This window comes from Cygnus olor, chromosome 12 (assembly GCF_009769625.2).
Source record: "Cygnus olor isolate bCygOlo1 chromosome 12, bCygOlo1.pri.v2, whole genome shotgun sequence".
NCBI classification, from domain to species: domain Eukaryota; kingdom Metazoa; phylum Chordata; class Aves; order Anseriformes; family Anatidae; genus Cygnus; species Cygnus olor.
Window position 1 is genome coordinate 13,050,969 of NC_049180.1, and position 17,912 is coordinate 13,068,880.

Here is a 17,912-nt window from a genome sequence, read left to right on the forward strand (position 1 = left end):
TCCCTGCGGGGGTCAGCGGGCAAAGCCTGACCCCCTGCCCCTGCTGTGCCCCACCGCTGGGTGCTGCATCCATGGCATGTTCTCCCAACGAGGTTTTTCTCCCACTGGAGGTTTGTCCCAGTGGGGTTTTCTCCCACTGGAGGTTTTTCCCCCCAGGATTTTCTCCCCCTGGGGTTTTCTCCCGCCAGCAACTGCATTTGGCTGCCCCTGGGCTGCTTCTCCCCTGGGGCCACGAGGAGCAGCTGGGCATTAGGAAAGCTCCCAGTAAGGGCTCTGGGATGGGGCCAGGGCTGAGGAATATTTGGGGGCAGAGGTTCAGAGCAGGCAGGGGGGCTCCTTGGGCTCAAACGAGCCCGGCTGGAGGCTGCTGACACGTGTGGGACACGCGGGGAAGGGCTGCAGGCACGGTGCGATGCCAGGAGCTTCCTACTGGGCCGGGAGGAACCTGGGGTGTCGGGGCTGGAAGCAAAACGCCTTCCTCCCCCCCACCTCCATCCTCTTCCTCTCCGCTTGCAGATCTCCGCCTGCAGCTGCTGGACGTGAAGAACAACCCCTACTTGATCAAGGCGCTGTACGGCCTGCTGATGCTGCTGCCCCAGAGCAGCGCCTTCCAGCTCCTCTCCCACCGGCTGCAGTGCGTGCCCAACCCCGAGCTCATGCAGAGCGCGTAGGTGCCGCGGGGACAGGGATGGGATGGGATGGGGACAGGGTGGGGACAGGGACAGGACGGGGACAGGACAGGGACGGGGACGGGATTGGGATGGGGATGGGGATGAGGATGGGGATGGGATGAGGATGGGGATGGGGACAGGGACAGGATGGGGATGGGGACAGGGATGGGGACGGGATGGGGACAGGGACAGGACGGGGACAGGGACGGGGATGGGATTGGGATGGGGATGGGATGGGGAGGATGGGGACAGGGATGGGGATGGGGAAGGGGATGGACATGGACGCCCCGTGCCAGGACCGCGCTCTGCCTCTGCGCCGCAGCTCCTCGGTGGCCGCGGCTGCTCCTTGCCCCGTGGCCGGGAGCTCTGGCTCGGGGTTTTTTTTGTCTATATTTGGTAACCCTGGGAGGGCTGCGCCTCATCCGCAGGCATTTGGCATCCGGGATGGAAAATTTCACTTGTGGGGTCGCTATGGAAACGAGCAGAGCCATGGAGGAGGTTTTGACGGAGAGTGAAGGCAGCTCCCGGCGGCGGCTGGGAAAGCGTCCCCACCACGGCCATGCCGCCGTCTGTCTGTCCGTCCATCCGTCCGGGCACCCAAAAGGACGGTGACACCACACCAGCGGGGGTGGCCGTCCTCACCAGGGAGGGGCCTTTTGGCAGCCACTTTTGTGGCCCCTCCGTGGTGACGGCGCTGGGGACAGCCCCGAGCCCTCCCTGGGGGGCTGCAGCCTCCTGCCCGGCTCCTTTTGCCATGGCCGGACGCTGCTGGGGGGATTTTACTTGTCAAGCCCCGGCTAACGAGCAGGGACGGCCGCTCGCCGGCGATGGCGCACGATGAAAGCTCTGCCTTCCTTTGCAAAGCCCCGGAAAAAAAAAAAAAAAAGAGAAGTGCTCCCAAGATGCGCCGTTTTCTGAACCAGACCCCCACCAGCTCCACTCCTTCACTTTTAACTCGTCCCCTGGGCTGGCTTTTATCCGCTGTGCGCCGCTGAGCTGGAGCGGGAGCCCGCAGCCCCGATTTTAATTGGAGGGGCAGGGAAGGGGGGCACGTGTGCCCGTCACCCCCCCCTTTTTTTTTCCCTCTCTCTCTTCCCTCGGCCGTGGCAGCCGGGTTTTCGGAGCGATCGGAGCTGTCAGACAGCCTGAGCATCTGATTAACGCTGACCTACATTCCTTCAAACACCGGAGGCTGCTTTCATAACCGCGAGCCCGGGCTGCCCCCTCCCCGGGGAAGCCATGCCACGATGGGGAGGCGGCGGCGTGCCGGGCACGAGGGGTCCTCGTCCCACCCCTCGGCTGTCCCCGCACACAGATATTTATTTGGGGTTTTGTAAAGCCGGGCAGGGAAACTGAGGCACTGCCCCGGCGGGGCCGGGACCTCCACCTTGGGCACCAAACGTGCCTGGTGGCCTCCCTCCTGTCCCGGCCTCTCCTGGCCTCCATCTCCTGCCTCTGCAGGAGGGCGCCAGGACTCTGCAGGGCTCAGCAAGGTGCCAGCCCCTCGACTCAGCACCAGCATCATGCACCGGGGCACGCGGTGCGGCGTGCTCTGCCCTCACGCTCGCCTTCCTCCCCGCAGGGACGGCACCAGGGCGAGCACGGGCTCCAAGAGGTCGGCGGCCTCCAACATCGACTACACGGAGCTGCTGCAGCACTTCGACAAGGTGCAGCACAAGCACCTGGAGGCGCGGCACCAGCGAGCCGGGCGGGCAGAGCAGCTGGAGCGGCGCGGCGTCCTCTGAGCAGCCCCGCGCGGCCGCCCGTGGGCACGGTTGCAGCGCTTGGGGCAGGGACCAGGGCACGGGGACGCGGACCAGGGCACGGGGACAGCGGGTCCCGAGCACCTGGTGGTTTTAAGGGCAGAGGGAGATGGGCGAGCGCTCGGCACGGGGCTGGTTTTTCCCCCTCCGTGCTGCCTTACGCACGGTGGGACCCCCAGGCTGTGCCCGGCGTCGCCAGGAGGAGGAGAGGCCGCGGGGAAGGCGCTGACTTCTCCTGCAGCAGGGCGAGCAAACTCCCCTCCGCTTCGCTAATGCCTTCCCCGTGACCGTCAGCTGAGAGCACGGCCTCCTGCCAGAGGGACCGGAGGGGAGGAAACGCACGGGGAAGGGAAGAAGGGAGCAAACGGGGTCCTCCCCGCCGGGAAAACGAGCACGGGCACCCGCGCTCCCACCCGCAGGCTGCCACGGCCCCAGGACCCCCGCACCCCCCGAGCCCCGGGCACGGCCGGCAACGCAGCCTTAACCCCGCGCCGGGTGCGGGTGCGGTGGAGGAGACCCCCTCGCTCCGCGCCCCCCGCACCCCTTCCTCCTTCCTATCGCGAGCTCCCCGCGACAAAATAAAGAGAGCAACGCAGAGCAGCCCCGCCGTCCTGCCCTTCCTGCGTGGCTGGCACGGCCGCTGCGGCGTGCCTGCTGCTGGGGCTTCCCATCAGAATATGGGGGTCTCTATCCATATCTGAAGCTCTCCATCCCCATATGGGGTTCTCCATCCACATATGGGGCTCCCCATCTGCATCTAGGGCTCCCCATCCACATGTGAGTCTCTCCATCCACATACGGGGTTCTGCATCGACATGGGGCTCCCCGTCTGCATCCGGGGTTCACCATCCACATGTGGATCTCTCCATTCACATCCAGGTTTCCCCATCCACATTTGGGGTTCTCTGTCTGCATATGGGGTTCTCCATCTGCATATGGGGTTTTCCATCCACATATGGGGTTCCCCATCCTCATATGGGGACTCTGCATCCACATCCAGGTTTCCCCATCCACATCTGGGGCTCTGCATCCAGGGGTCCCCATCCGGATCTGGGGTTTCCCATCTGCAACCGGTGTTTCCCATCTACATCCAGGGCTCTCCATCTACATATGGGGTTCTCCATCCACATATGGTGCTTCCCATCCAGATCTGGGGTTCCCCATACGGATCTGAGGCTCCCTATCCACATCTGGGGCTCCCCATTTGCATCCGAGACTCCCCATACACATTCATCCCAAAGAGGAGCCCCAAAACTCCCAACCCTGGCTCTTGCTAGCCCAGGAGACCCTGCTCTAGCCCTGCCACCTTGCCCCAGCCCTGCCACGCTGGCCCCGGGGCTGCTCCCCTGCCTGGCAGGCGTGCAGGGGCTTTTCCTCCTGCTCCTCTCCCCGAGAGGGGAAAAAGCAGCCGAAATTCTTCCAGGCCGTGGTCATGAAACCGCAGCGTGGTGACAGGCATTTTCCTGGCCCCGAGCAGCCGCTTCGCCCTGGCCAGCAGCGCCGAGGGGCCGCCGCGTACGGGGGGGGCTGCATTTTGGGGAGCACAGCTGCGCCCCCAGCCCCATCCCGGCACGTTTCGGGCCCTCACCTGATCCCGGGGAGGGGGCCGGAGGAATGCAGAGGGCTTTTATGGCCCCCAGCCTGTTTACAGCAGAGCTGGGCTCTGGCAGCGGGTTTCCCCGGCAGCCCCGCACCGAGGCTGCTTTGGACGGGATCAAGACATTCCTGGCATTCCCGGGAAAGGGCTTCCCAAACCCGGTCATGGCGGGTTAATTTTAACAGCCAGCCCTCCAGGACGGGCCAGCCGTGCCTCCCCGAGCCCCCCGGCCACCTCTTGGGGCACGGAGGGGACATTGGGGTCCCTGCTGCGTGTCCCCCACTGCTGATGGCCCCAACAGGGTCAGGGGTTGGGGAGAAATCCCAGCTGGAGCACGGGGCTGTGATCCGGTCCTTATGGGTGGCTCTTGGCCAGTGGTGGCCCGAGCAGCGTGGTGACACCGGGACACGGCCACCAGGATATTGGGGCTGTTTTCATGGCTGGATAGGGGATATAGGGGCAGCAGCCCCCTCCATGCCCTGGCGGTGGTCCCAAGCCAGGCTCAGCACCCCCAGCACCCCCTCAGGGTGCAGCTCGGTGCCGTTGGGACCCCCCCAGAGCCCAGCTGGGGTCGGGGCATGGTCTCCCTGCGGATTTCCCGCGCTTCCCAAGCTCAGGACCCTAAAACCGGCCACGGAGCCCCCCCCGGAGATCCCTGCGGTGCACCCAGGCGTGGGACCCCCGGGTGGGGAAGACCCTTGGGGAGCCCCCCCAGCCCCAAGCATCCCTTGGTTCCCCCCCCAACCCCCAAAGCATCCCTCGCTCCCCAGCCCCAACACCCCACACGCATCCCCAACACCCCCCAAACCCCTTCCCACCCCACCCCCCCCGCACCCCCAGCACCACCCCCAGAGCCCCCCCGAGCCTCCCCCACCCCTTTGGGGGGTGTCCCGGGGCCGCCCCGGGGGGGGGGGGTCTCCCAGATCCCCCCCCCATCCCACACCGCTGACCTCGCCCCCCTTCCCCTTAACCCCGCGCATCCCTGGGGGTCCCCCGCCGGCCCCCGGCCCCCTCCGCCCCCCAAAAACCCCCACCGCCCCCCCTCTTCGCCCCCCCCCGGGGGCGGGCGGCGCATGTGCCGCTCCGGAGCCCGCCCCGCTCCGCCCCGCTCCCCGCCGCCGCCCCGGGGGCTCCGCGCTCCGCTCCCCGGCCCCATTCCCGGTGCCGGCCCCGCTCCCGGTCCCGGTCCCGTTCCTCCGCCGCCAGGGGGGCGGCCGGGCCCCCGCACAGCCCGGGGGGGGCGATGCCCTGCCCGCCCCCCCGCCGCCAGCTCCAGCCCCGGCCCCGCCGGCCCGGCCCCGCCGCCGCCGCCGCCGCCCCCCCCCGCCGCTGAGCCCCCCCCGGCGCAGCCCGAGCCCGAGCCTGGCCCCCCCCGCGGCCCCCCCCGGCGGCGCCCCCCGCCCCGGGCAGCCGCAGCGCCCGCCGCGATGGAGACGGCGGAGAAGGAGTGCGGAGCCCTCGGGGGGCTCTTCCAAGCCATCATTAACGACATGAAGGTAGGGCCCCCCCCCGAGCACCCCCCCAACTCCCCTTCGATCCCCCCCCCGAGCCCCCCGTCCCCACCGGGGGGTCCCCGCTCCACCCCGGGGCTGCCACCGGAGCTCCCCCCCCCGCCCCGGTCACGGAGCGGTGGCAGCAGCCCCGGACCCCCCCCCGGACTCCCCCCGAGCCCCCCCCGGCTCCCCCCTGCTTGGCGCCGAGGGGGGGGGACCATTGTGTGCTCCCCACCCCGGGCTTCTCCTCCCTTGGGAGCAAAGGCTGGGTGCCCCCCCCAAAAAGGCTTTATTTCTCTATTTTTATTTTTATTAATTATTTTTTGGGGCTCGATTTAAAACAAAATGGGGATTTTTTTGCCGGGGGGGGGGCGGGGGGGAATTTCTCGCTGCCCGGCCCCAGCGCTGGGGCTTCTGCCCCTGGGCGCTCCGGGGGGCAGAGAGCTGCCTCCTTCCTCCTCCTCCTCCTCTTCCTCCCGCTCCCTGCTGCAGCCCCGGCCAGACAATGCTGTCATTGCCAAGGCAGGGGAGGGGGGATAAAAAAATAAAAGCCTCGCCGAGGAGGAGGTTAACCCCTTCGGGGGCCGGCGGTGTCCCCACGGGGCTGGGATTGGGGGGTTTTGGGGGGGGGGAGCCCCCCACTGAGAAAATCCCGGTGGCACACGGGGATGGGTGACGGGGTGACCCCAAAGCCCCGGGGGGCTGCGGTGCCAGGGGAGGACGGGGAGGCTGAGCTGGCTGCGGCCTCCGAAATTCCCATGCCCAAAAAGCTTGGGGCTGGGTTTGGGGATCCCCCCTCTCCACCCACCAATGCCCTTCGCCTCCCCCCCCACCCAGGGCAGCCCCTGCCTCAGTTTCCTTGTTCCCTCGGTGGCCGCAGAGGGGACGGCGCGGCCCCGAGCCACCATCCCCACGCCAGTGACAGCGGGGACTCCAGCCCCGTGGGGACACCACTGGGGAGGGGGCAGGAGCCCCTCACCCCTGCATCAGGCACCCGCGTGCCAGGCTGGATCTGTTTCCATGATGTTGGCTGAAGGCTAAAAAAAAAAATACAAAAAAAGGGCAGAAAACCAAAAAAAGCGTGCCGCAGCTTCAGCTGCACTCCTGCCGCGCACCGGAGGCCCCACGGGCGCAGCATCCCCACCGGTGCCGGTGTCACCACATGGGCGTCCCGGGGCACTGGTGGGACAGGGGGACAGAATCAGTGCTGGCGTGGAGCATGGCAACATGCCTGGCACGGCGGGGACCTGCGGCAGTGACACCGGGGCAGAGGGACGTGATTTCGGTGGCTTTGGGGGCACGCCAGTGGCTTTTTGTCTCCCCCTTGGTGGCTCGAGGAAGGAGGGCAGCGGAGCCCCGTGGTGGTCTCGGTGCTGGTGGATTTGTCCGTGGTGGCTTCTCCGTGGTGCGTGGCGTCCCCAGGTGACCTTGGCATGTCCTTGTCCCCGTTGTCCTTGTCCCTGCTGGCCTCATCCACGTCCTCCTCCTGCCCGGTGCCCCAGAGGGCTGGGGACGATGATGCCAGCCCCACGGCTCCGTCCCGGGTGGCCTGGCACAGAGGTGGCCCGGGGATGCGGCTGTGGCCCGACGGACGTCACACACCAGGCGGCACCCTCCAACCGTGCTGGCCGGACCCGCGAGGAAAGGGAAGCTCCCAAGGGCTCCAAACCCAGCGGTGTCCCTGCTCCACGCAAGCCCTGTCCCCAAACGGGACAGAAGTGCCACCAGAGCACCGACAGCCACCTCCAGGGACTTCACAAACCTGGAACTGCCATTAGATGGCCTCGCCGTGACGGCCTCGCCGTGACAGCCTCACCAGGATGGCCTCTCTGGGATGGCCTCGCCAGGACGGCCGTGGGATGACTTTGCTGGGACACAGGGCACTGGGACGGTGACGCCGGGTTGGCACCAGGACTTGCCTCATCGCGATGGTGGCTCCTTGATGGCCTTGCCGTGTGGTGGCTCTGGGATTGGCCTTGCTGGGATGACGCCAGGACAGCCTCGCTGGGACCGACTGGAACTGGTTTCGCTGGGATGGCACTGGGACTGACCTCAAGACACCACCGGCACCGGGACGGCCTCACGCTGGGACTGGTTTTACTGGGATGGCACCGGGATGGTCCCCCCGGCACCTGCACCCTCTCCCTGCCGCTTTGAGCCTCACCTCCACGGCCAGGCTGGAGGCTGGAGGCTGGGGCAGCCTCTCCCGGAGCTCCCGGCCCTGCGATGAGGTCTCCGAAGGCCAAGGATGGAAGGGGGAAATCTCGGGGTGTGGAGGGCAGGGAGGAAGGGGCGGTGGAGGACGGGGCGAGCGCTCAGCCTCTGCCGGCCACCGACGAGGCTGTGCCCATCCCCGAGCTGCCCACCCCCCCCCCCGGGGGAGGCTGGGGGGGCTGTGCCTGAGGCGCTGGGTCTGACGGCCGCCTCCCCCCTTGCAGAGCTCCTACCCCATCTGGGAGGACTTCAACTCGAAGGCCACCAAGCTGCACTCCCAGCTCAGGTGAGTGGTCAGCAGGGGGATGACGGGGGGGCACGGTGCCGGACCCGTCCCCACCAACCGGGGGGTGACACCGGTGTCCCTGTCCCCCCCAGGACCACAGTGCTGGCCGCGGTCGCCTTCCTGGATGCCTTCCAGAAAGTGGCCGACATGGCCACCAACACCCGAGGTAGGACCCGGGGGGGGGACATGGGGGGCTGGTGGTAAGGGGGGGTCACAGCATCATGTCGTCCCCCCCCTGGGCCGGGGCTGCCCCTGCGCAGGCGCCGCTGGGCTGCCAAGCAGATGGTGCCGGCGGCACCCCGGCCATCTGGAGCTGCTGAGGAGGAGGAGGAGGAGGAGGAGGAGGAGGAGGAGGAGGAGGAGGAGGAGGAGGAGGAAGGCTTGAGCCACAATCAGATTTGTCTCCCAGCCCCCAGCAGTGGGATTAGGGCGTCAGGGGCTCTGGGGGTGCTCCAGGCGCCCAGGTGGAGGTGGCGGGGGGACACAGCACGGCGTGGGGGGCGGGTGGGGAGGAGGGGGCTGAGGGGTGCCCCTGCAGCCACCACTGCGGGACCAGAGCAGGTTTCAGATGCTTCACCTGGGGCTTTTTGGGGTGCGGGGAGGCAGCACCCCGCTGCCCGGCCCGCGGGCAGGGATTTCTGACGGCGCTCTGTGGGATCTGCGGCGCTGCCCCCCTGTGGCCATCATTAGGCTTCAGAGTGAACGGCTGTCTGCCTGCCAAACGGGGGCGGCTTCTTTGCAAAGCCCCAAGATGTACCGCTCACAGAGCCCCACAGTGGCTATTGATGTATGCATTTAACTGGGGGGGGGGGGGGAGCCCCCAGACCCCGCTGGCCGCCCCCGACCCTCAGTGGGCCCCGCTCTGACCGCCAGGGGCCACGCGGGACATCGGCTCCGCGCTCACCCGCATGTGCATGCGGCACCGCAGCATCGAGGCCAAGCTCCGGCAGTTCACCAAGTAGGTGTCGCGGTGGCGAGCTGGGAACCCCCCTGGGAGCCTCCCCAGGGATTTTTCCCACCCCCCCCCGGGGGGGGGGGGGGGTGTCGGCCCCGCTCCCACCTCTCATTTTGCGCCCCCGCTGCAGCGCCCTCATGGAGAGCCTGATCACCCCCCTGCAGGACAGGATCGAGGACTGGAAGAAAGCCGCCAACCAGCTGGACAAGGACCACGCCAAAGGTGGGGGGGGGACGTTTTGGGGGGGGGGGGGGGGCTGCTTTTTGGGGTTCGGGGGGGATGCTTGGTCCCACCCCACCCGTGTGCCCGCAGAGTACAAGCGGGCCCGCCACGAGATCAAGAAGAAGTCCTCGGACACGCTCAAGCTGCAGAAGAAGGCTCGCAAAGGTAGCGGGGGGACAGCGGCGGCGGGGCGGGGGGCGCGGGGGGGACGGCCGGCGTTTCACATCTCTCTCTCTCTCTCTCTCTCTCTCTCTGTCTCCTTCCCTCTCCTCCTCCCCTCCGCGTCCTCCCCGTAGAGCTGCTGGGTAAGTGAACCACTGCCCCCCCTCTGCTTCCTTATCTGTGTCCCCACCTTGGGCAAAAGCCAAGGACACCCCCCAAAGATGTCACCCCCGTGTCCCCCCATCCCTGCCTCCCCCCCCAGCTCTTCCCTTTTGCTGGGGCTTTGTCCGTCTGTCTGTCTGTCCATCCGTCCGTCCCCGCTCTGCCCTGCTCATGCTACCTCCCCCCCCCCACACCACCACAATCCGTGGGGATGGCGATGCTCCCAGCCAGCCAGGGATGTCGCCATTTGGATGGCCATGTCCCCATCTGGATGGCCATGTCCCCATCCAGATGGCCATGTCCCCATCTGGATGGCCATGTTCCCATCCAGCCAGCGATGTCCCCATCCATCCGCACCCCTCGTTGGCTCATCCTCCACGGGGAGTGGGACAGGGCCCCCGGCCCGTGATGCAGCCATGCCTGATGTCCCCCACCAATGTCCCCCCGCCAGGGAAGGGGGACCTGCAGCCCCAGCTGGACACGGCGCTGCAGGACGTCAACGACATGTACCTGCTGCTGGAGGAGACAGAGAAGCAGGCGGTGCGCCGGGCGCTCATCGAGGAGCGGGGCCGCTTCTGCACCTTCATCGCCTTCCTGCAGCCTGTGGTGGTGAGCCATGGCCTCCCTTGGGGGGGGGGGGGGATTTTTGGGGGGGGTCCACCGCCATCGGGTGCTGATGTCCCCGTCCCCTCGCCCGGCACAGAACGGGGAGCTCACCATGCTGGGGGAGATCACCCACCTGCAGGGCATCATTGACGACCTGGCCGTGCTCACCGCTGAGCCCCACAAGCTGCCCCCCGCCAGCGAGCAGGTCAGCGAGGGGGGATGGGGTGGGCTAAGGGGGGGATGCTGCCCTGGGGGGGGCTCCAACCCGCTCCCTGCTGCAGGTGATCAAGGACCTGAAGGGCTCCGACTACAGCTGGTCCTACCAGACCCCCCCGTCCTCGCCCAGCAGCTCCAGCTCCCGCAAATCCAGCATGTGCAGGTGTGTTGTTAACCCTGGAGACTAATGGTGGCCCACGGGGAGGCTCGCCAGGTGCCCGACTGGTGCCCAGTAATGCAGAGGGACTGGTCCTGGGACCCTCCACCCACAGCCCCCATCCCCACGTGCTGAACCTTGTTCTCAAGCCATCCTCTCCTTCCTCTGCCCTCCCTGCTCCTCTTGCCCCCCTACGTGCCCCCCCAGCAGTGTCAGCAGTGCCAAGGGTGGCCTCCCATGGCCCGGGGGGGCGCAGACATGCTCGCCCTCCTCCACCTACCGCTACCGCAGCCTGGCCCAGCCGGCCAGCGCCGGCACGCGGCTCTCCAGCGTCTCCTCGCACGACTCCGGCTTCATCTCGCAGGATGCCGCCTACTCCAAGCCACCCTCCCCGATGCCCTCGGACATCACCAGCCAGGTATGGGGAGAGGGGAGGAGGGGGAGAGGAGAAATGGGGCTCCCGGGCCTCGGTTTTCCCATCTGTAAAATGGGCGCAACCCCCCGGTGTGCGCTTCTGGCCGTGTTGGGAGGTGAACGTGGGGGATGCTGCAGGAGAAACCCCACCCCCGTGCCCTCTTGCCATGTCCTAATCACCCCAAGCTTTTGGGGAGCCACTTGGTACTGTCCCCAAATAAATGCTTTCCCCCCTGGGCACCAAGGATGCCCCAGGGCCCTCTGGACCCACTCGCGGGGTGGTAGCGGGTGCGGCAGGCACGGCACTGGCTCACCGGGTACGCTCTCTGCCCCCCTGCACTCGCTGCTGCTCCTGGACCCCGGGGCACGGCAGAAGTCCTCCAGCTCGGCGTCCTCGGAGGCCTCGGAGACCTGCCAGTCGGTCAGCGAGTGCAGCTCCCCCACCTCGGTGAGTCCTCCCTCCGCCACGGCCCCCAGGGTGAAGCCTTCACCGCTCTCTTCCTCCTCCTCCCCTCCATCCCGAGCGTCACGGTGCCCGAGCTGGGGACCGTTCCCCGCGTCCCCCCCACCCCGTGCCTTGGTGCTCACAGGATTGGTCCAAGGCCAGCCCCTACGACCAGCCCGCTGTCAGCACCCTGCAGCGGCGCAAGGACCGCGTGGAGCACCTGCGGGAGGCTGAGGTGGGCTCGGCCACGGGCACCTACCCAGGCATGGGCGCCGAGGATGCCCCCAGACCCCGAATGTCGCCAGCCACCATCGCCGCCAAGGTACTGGGGGGGCGAGCACAGCAGTGCTGGGCTCTTGGGGTGGTCTGGGGGTTCCTTGGGGGGCTGACAGAGCCACCTTGCCCCCACAGCACGGCGAGGAGGTGTCCCCCGCCGCCAGCGACCTGGCCATGGTGTTGACGCGGGGGCTGAGCCTGGAGCACCAGAAGAGCAGCCGGGACTCGCTGCAGTACTCCAGCGGCTACAGCACACAGACCACCACCCCGTCCTGCTCCGAGGACACCATCCCCTCCCAAGGTACCCAGGGGGCACCCCGGGGCGTCCCCAGACTTTGGGGAGGGGGCGCTGAGGCTGGTTTGTGCCCCTGGGTGTTGCATGAGAGGCACTGGGCTCGCGGCAGGGTGGAGCAGGAGGCACTGCCTTCCCCACCCCGCGTGGGCACCGAGGTCCCACCCGGTTGCGGCGCTCCAATTGCAAGGCTTCGCTCTCGTTTCGCAAGAGGGCACGAGCCCGGACCCGATCCCTTTGGCCCTGCACCAACACAGGGTGGGGAGGAGGGGGGCACCCCATTGCAGCTCGTGGATTTGGGGCTGGGGGTGGGAAGGGCGTGTGGAGGCGGTGGTCACACCCATTGGTGTGCACGGTGCTGCGGCATGCAGTGATGGGAGCGCGAAGCAGGGGGACCCAGGTCCTTTGGGTATTTTTTGGGGCCAAGTTGGCCACCAAAGTTACAGCTGATAGCACTGGTGGTGGCCATTGTGCCACGATGGCCGTGGCGTTGTGTGGCCATGAAGTGTCATGTTGGTGGCTTGGCACACGGAGGCGGCCGTCAGGGTGCTTGCGGTCGTGAGCCCGGGGCTGCCCGTGACCCCGCTCGGTGCCCACAGGCTCCGACTACGACTGCTACTCGGTGAACGGCGACGTGGAGTGCGAGCCCCAGAGCGACTTCGACAAGTCCTCCACCATCCCGCGCAACAGCAACATCGCCCAGAACTACCGGCGCATGATCCAGACCAAGCGCCCCGCGTCCACCGCCGGGCTGCCCAGCGGCACCAGTCTGCCGGCCGGCACCACACCAGGGGTGGCCACCATCCGCCGCACGCCCTCCACCAAGCCCTCAGTGCGCCGCACGCTCTCCAACGCCGGCCCCATCCCCATTCGCCCGCCCATCGTCCCCGTCAAGACCCCCACGGTGCCCGACTCGCCCGCCTACACCGTCCCCACGCGGGTGGGCAGCGAGGAGTGTGTGTTCTACGCCGAGGACGCCTCGCCTGGCCCTGTGGATTTTGCCAAAGCCTCACCCAAGCGTTTGAGCCTCCCCAACACGGCGTGGGGCAGTGGCGGCGCGGCCGAGATCCCCATCTACCCTGGCGCAGCGCCACGTGGCACCGGCGCCGCCGAGGAGGAGGAGGAGGATGAGGAGGATGAGGAGGACCGGCAGCTGGCTGCCAACCGGCACAGCCTGGTGGAGAAGATTGGCGAGCTGGTGGCCGGCGCCCGTGCCCTGGGCGAGGGGCAGTTCCCCTTCCCCACCGCGCTGGAGGAGACCCCCGTGCCGCCCCCCGCGCCTGCCATGGACCCCCCGGCCGAAGACATGCTGGTGGCCATCCGGCGCGGCGTGCGCCTGCGCAGGACCGTCACCAACGACAGGTCGGCCCCACGGATATCGTGATGGTGCCCGCGGGGACGCGGCGGCGGCGCACAGCTGGGCACACGGGGATGGGAGCCCTCGGGGGGGCGCAGGGACCCCCAGCTGCAGCAGGGCATGGCGCCCCCCCCCAGCCCCGTCCTCACGCTGGTCACCGCCTCTGTTGGTCCCTTCCCCACCTCGTTTTTCTTCCCTTCCTCACGTTTTTGGGTTCCTTTCGTTAATTCCGTAGTGTGCTGCGTCTCGCGCCTGTGTCTTGCGCTCTCCTGTTCCTGCTCCATCTCCCCATCCGTCTCCCTCTCCATCTCTCCATTGCCACACGTCCCCCTCCATCTCCCTTTCTCCCTCTCCATGTCCCCCTCCATCTCCCTCTCCATCTCCCATCTCCTTCCATCTCTCCATCTCCACATCTTTCTCCCCATCTCTCCCTCCATCTCCCCATCTCCCTTCCCATCTCCCCCTCTCCCCCTCCATCCCTCCCCCTCCATTTCCCCATCTCCCCCTCCCCATCTCCCTCCCCATCTCCCTCTCCATCTCTCCATCTTTCTCCATTTCTCTCCATCTCCCCTCCTCCCTCTCCATCTCCCCATGTCCCCCTCCATCACCTCCTCCATCTCTCCATCTCTCTCTCCATTTCTCTACATCTCTCCGTCTCCTTCCCCATCTCTTCCTCCGTCTCCCTCCCCATCTCCCCTTTCCTCAGTCCATTCTGCGCCCTGCTCCCTCCTCTTCCTCTCCCAACTTCTTTCTCCTTCCTTCCCCCTTCCCCCCCTTCCTCCTCCTCTCCCTTTCACCCTTTCTCCCCCCGTCCCCCCCCCCCAGTGCAGGACCCATCCGTCCCCATCCCAGTCCCGTCCCCATCCTGCGGGGGGGGCAACGCCAGCCCCGGGGCAGCACAGCCTGGCCCCGCCCCCCCCCCTGTACATAGCTCGCCCCCGCCTAGGAGTAACCTCGTAGCCACTGCCCGGCCCCGTCCCCCCTGTCGTGACCCCAAGCGCTGATGACAAGTGACAAACGTCCGGGGTTGGGGGCAGGGGGTGGGGGGGGGGTCCTTCTCATTTTGTACAGAGAGCAAAAATTCCTTGGAAAAGAGAAAAAAAAAATTGTCTTTCGACTGAAGTAATTTTTCTGGTGCTGTTGTTAACCCGCTCCTTTACTTTCTTTTTTTTTTTTAATTTATTTCCCCCCCCGTGCTCCCGCCTCCGCTTCCCCCCCACCCTTCGGCCACGTTTCTTTCTTTTCTCCCCTCTCTTTTTTTTTTTTTAAGTTTTTAATTTTATTTTATTATTTTTTGGTGGTAACGTCCCCTATCCCCCCCCACCTTGAGCCCTTGATTTAAATAGTCACTGCTACGAGTAACGAATGCACTGTGAAGATTCCAGTATTAATAAAGGTTGTACTGTAATTAGCCCCGTCTGTGCCTCCGTTGGAACCGGGGGGGCCCTGTCCCTGTCCCCCCACCCAAAATTTGGGGTGCTGAGGGCCCTCCCCCCCCCCCCACGTGGGGTGACGTTGCCAATCCTTCACCACCCCTCCCAGGGCGTCCCCGGCACCACCCCGACAATTACGGGGCCGTTTCCCAAGGGTTTGGGGGCGGCCGTCCTGCCCCAACACGTGGTGGTGACATCAGTGCCGTGGGGCAGCCGTGGGGCAGCTGTGGGGCAGGAGGGCGGCATGGAGGGGCCTGGAGCCCAGCACGTGCTGGTGACCGGCTGTGATGGTGGCGTGGGGCTAGGGCTGGTCAAACGCTTCCTGGAGCTGCCGAGCCCCCCGCGGCGCCTCTTCGCCGCCTGCACTGACCCCGACGGAAAGGTGGGGACCTGGGGGGGGGGGGGGAGGGGGGGGGGTGTCGGGGCAGTCACCAAGGTGGGGGCAGTGCTGGGAGGTGTCGCTGTGATGGGGGGGTGGGGAGGGGATGGGGGGAGGGGGTGCGGTGGTGGGGGTGGAGGTAGTGGTGGTGGTGGAAGTATTGGTGGAGGAGGTCATGGGAATGGTGGAGGAGGTGGTGGTCTTGGTGATGGTGGTGGTGGAGGTGGTGGTGGGGATGATGGTGGTGGTGCTGGTGGTGATCGTGGGGATGGTGGTGGGGATGGTAGGGGTGGTGGTGGTGGGGATGGCGATGGTGGTGGAGATATATTGGTGGAAGTGTTGCTGGGGATGGTGGAGGAGGTGGAGGTTGTGGTGGGGTGGAGGTGGTGGTGGTGGAAGTGGTGGTGGAGGAGGTGGTGGGGATGGTGGAGGAGGTGGTGGGGATGGTGGAGGAGGTGGTGGGGATGGTGTTATTGCTGGTGGAGATGGTGGAGAAGCTGGAGGTGGTGGCAGTGGGGATGGTATTGGTGGGGGTGGGGGTGGGGATAGTATTGCTGGAGGTGGTTGAGGTGGTGGGGATGGAGTTGTTGGAGAACGTGGTGGGAATGGTAGTGGTGGAAGTGGAGGTGCTGCCAGCGGTGGCAGTGCTGCTGGGTGTTGCAGGGCACCGCAGCAGACACCACCTGCCCCATAGCTCGCCCTGTGGGGCTCCTGGTGCTGCTCTCTCAGCCCTGTTCCTCCCTCAGGCTCTCAACGAGCTGGCTCTGGGCTCCCCCAGCCTCGTGGTCCTGCCCCTTGGTAGGTGCCAGCGCTCCAAAACCCTGTCCCCCCAGAACACTGTCCCCCAAAATCCTGTCCCCCTCCCCCCAAAACCGTCCCCCCACACCAGGGCCGCTCAGTGCCCAGGAACTGCCTCAGGGCACCCCTCAGAGCTTCATGCACCAGCTGCGGCCACCAGCGTGTCCTTGGGGGTGTCCTTGTGGTAGTATCCCCATGGGTGTTCCCTGTGGGTGTCCTTATTGTGTTGTCCCCATTGGTGTCCCCATGAGTGTCCTTGTGGAGTTTTCCCTTTGGGTTCCTCATGAGTGTCCCCATGGATGTCCTCGTGGTCTCCCTGTGGGTGTCCCCACACTGTCCCCACGCTGTCCCCGTGCCGTCCCCCCGCAGACGTGACGGACGCGGGCAGTATCGGCGCAGCGGCAGGCCGGGTGCAGGAGGAGCTGCGCGGCACTGGCCTCGGCCTCCTGATCAACAACGCGGGCACGCGGCGCCGCAGCACGCTGGAAACCGAGACGGCCGAGAACATGGCGCTGCTCTATGCTACCAATACTGTCGGTCCCCTGCAGGTCACACAGGTGGGGCTGGGGTGGGGAGGGGGGGTGGGGGGGAGCTGCCCGACCCCAAAACTATGGGGTTGAGGCCCAGGGGTGACAGCCATGACACCCCACCCCCCCCACCCCCCCCCCCCAGGCCTTCCTGCCCCTGCTGCGGGAGGCGGCGGAGGCCGGGCGCGGGCAGGGGCTGAGCTGCAGCCGTGCAGCCGTGGTCAATGTCTCCAGCGCCATGGGCTCCATCGGGGTGGCGGCAGCCTGGGGGGACGCGCAGGACATCTCCTACCGCTGCAGCAAGGTACGGCCCTGGGGAGGGGTGCAGGGTCACCCCTATGGGGGTCCTCACCCACCCTCCGGCCACCCCCCGACGGTGCCGCTGTCCCCGCAGGCGGCGCTGAACATGCTGACGAAGTGCCAGGCCCTGCAGTACGGCGACAGCGGGATCCTCTGCGTGGCCATCGACCCAGGCTGCGTGGAGCCAGCGCCGGGGCGCGAGGCGGTGAGGGATGGGGGCACCGACAGCGCCGCGCTGTAATGTCCTGTGGGTGTTGTGCCCTATGGGCATAAAGCTTCATAGGTATCATGCCCCATAGACGGAGCACCCCATGGACATCGCACCCCCCTCGAGTATCTTGCCCCATAGACTTAACGCCCCCATGGCTCTCACACCCCACAGCCATAGTGCCCCACGGATATCACACCCCACAGATACAGATCCCCATGGATATCTTGCTCTGCGGCCCTCCCTGCTCACGGCCCCCACCCGGGTCTCACAGGATCCATGATACCACAGCAATGGGACAGTCCTGGGCTCTCCTTTTAACCACGCATTATTTCCCCATTTCTCACATTATTTCCCCGTTTCCTGTATTATTTTTCCCATTTCCTGCATTACTTTCCCATTTCCATTGGAGCCCATGTGTTAGCAGAGGGCACCCCGGCCCCTTGCTCGCCTGCCCCTCAAGCAGCCGTGGCGCCACACTGTGGGGCATCGCCACCCCAAGCTACAGTCATCCTGCACCGACCAAAGGCTGGCGAGGCCAGGGCCTCTCCCTGGCCTCGTGGAATTGTTTTATTGCACACCCAAAAATGGATTTTTTTCCAAAAAAAAAGACGCCGAGCAGTGGGCCCCCTTCTGGGTGTGCGCCAGGGGCTCAGTGCCGCTGTCCTTGTCCCTGCAGGGCCCGGTGACAATGGAGGAGAGCACCCAGGGCGTCCTGCGCGTCCTCGCCGGCCTCTCGGCCTCCAGCAATGGCACCTTCTGGGACTGGCGGGGGCAGAGGCTGCCGTGGTGAGGGGGCACCCCCAGCCCCGGGGCTGGAGATCAATAAATGGCCACGGCCACACTGGGACGGTGCCATCAGGCGGCCCTGCGCCACCCCACCCCATAGCTGGAAGGGCTGGGAGCTGGGGAGGGAGGTCTATGGGGTGGGAGGTCCATGGGGAGGGAGGTCCATAGGGAGGGATGTCCATTGGGCAGG

The 17,912-nt window shown here is 66.7% G+C and overlaps 3 protein-coding genes across 6 annotated transcripts in view; all 3 read left to right on the forward strand.

Moving 5' to 3' along the window:
• VAC14 (VAC14 component of PIKFYVE complex) overlaps positions 1-3,034 on the forward strand; it is a 50,469-nt gene extending 47,435 nt beyond the window's left edge. Inside the window, exons 18-19 of the mRNA XM_040571085.1 lie at positions 517-667; positions 2,254-3,034. Of these exons, the coding sequence (XP_040427019.1) occupies positions 517-667; positions 2,254-2,416 (314 nt within the window). The 3' untranslated portion in view covers positions 2,417-3,034. The remainder of the gene's footprint in view (positions 1-516; positions 668-2,253) is intronic.
• A 2,342-nt stretch (positions 3,035-5,376) lies between these two features.
• Positions 5,377-13,392, forward strand: MTSS2 (MTSS I-BAR domain containing 2). Of its 4 annotated transcripts, none has more exons than XM_040571304.1 (15): positions 5,377-5,527; positions 7,963-8,024; positions 8,117-8,190; positions 8,898-8,982; positions 9,110-9,201; positions 9,292-9,366; positions 9,498-9,506; positions 9,977-10,134; positions 10,229-10,336; positions 10,413-10,510; positions 10,712-10,922; positions 11,292-11,366; positions 11,509-11,685; positions 11,775-11,940; positions 12,531-13,392. In XM_040571304.1, exons 1-15 carry the CDS (start codon positions 5,459-5,461, stop codon positions 13,313-13,315), a joined length of 2,244 nt encoding a protein of 747 aa, XP_040427238.1. In that variant the 5' UTR covers positions 5,377-5,458; the 3' UTR covers positions 13,316-13,392. The 4 variants fall into 4 exon arrangements, with proteins under 4 accessions (XP_040427238.1, XP_040427239.1, XP_040427241.1 ...); XM_040571305.1 differs by having other exon boundaries at positions 10,715-10,922; XM_040571307.1 differs by lacking the exon at positions 9,498-9,506.
• A 1,477-nt stretch (positions 13,393-14,869) lies between these two features.
• Positions 14,870-17,783, forward strand: LOC121076810 (C-factor-like). The gene is made up of 6 exons (XM_040571411.1): positions 14,870-15,103; positions 15,847-15,898; positions 16,268-16,455; positions 16,571-16,729; positions 16,820-16,930; positions 17,613-17,783. Exons 1-6 carry the CDS (start codon positions 14,966-14,968, stop codon positions 17,724-17,726), a joined length of 762 nt encoding a protein of 253 aa, XP_040427345.1. The 5' UTR covers positions 14,870-14,965; the 3' UTR covers positions 17,727-17,783.
• Positions 17,784-17,912: the final 129 nt, after the last annotated feature.

Coding starts and splice junctions, on each gene's coding strand:
- MTSS2 (XM_040571304.1), top strand. CDS start 5,459: ATGGAGACGGCGGAGAAGGAGTGCGGAGCCCTCGGGGGGCTCTTCCAA. Junction 10,135..10,228: donor CCTTCCTGCAGCCTGTGGTG/GTGAGCCATGGC, acceptor CGCCCGGCACAG/AACGGGGAGCTCACCATGCT. Junction 11,941..12,530: donor GGACACCATCCCCTCCCAAG/GTACCCAGGGGG, acceptor CGGTGCCCACAG/GCTCCGACTACGACTGCTAC.
- LOC121076810 (XM_040571411.1), top strand. CDS start 14,966: ATGGAGGGGCCTGGAGCCCAGCACGTGCTGGTGACCGGCTGTGATGGT. Junction 15,104..15,846: donor GCACTGACCCCGACGGAAAG/GTGGGGACCTGG, acceptor TTCCTCCCTCAG/GCTCTCAACGAGCTGGCTCT. Junction 16,456..16,570: donor GTCCCCTGCAGGTCACACAG/GTGGGGCTGGGG, acceptor CCCCCCCCCCAG/GCCTTCCTGCCCCTGCTGCG.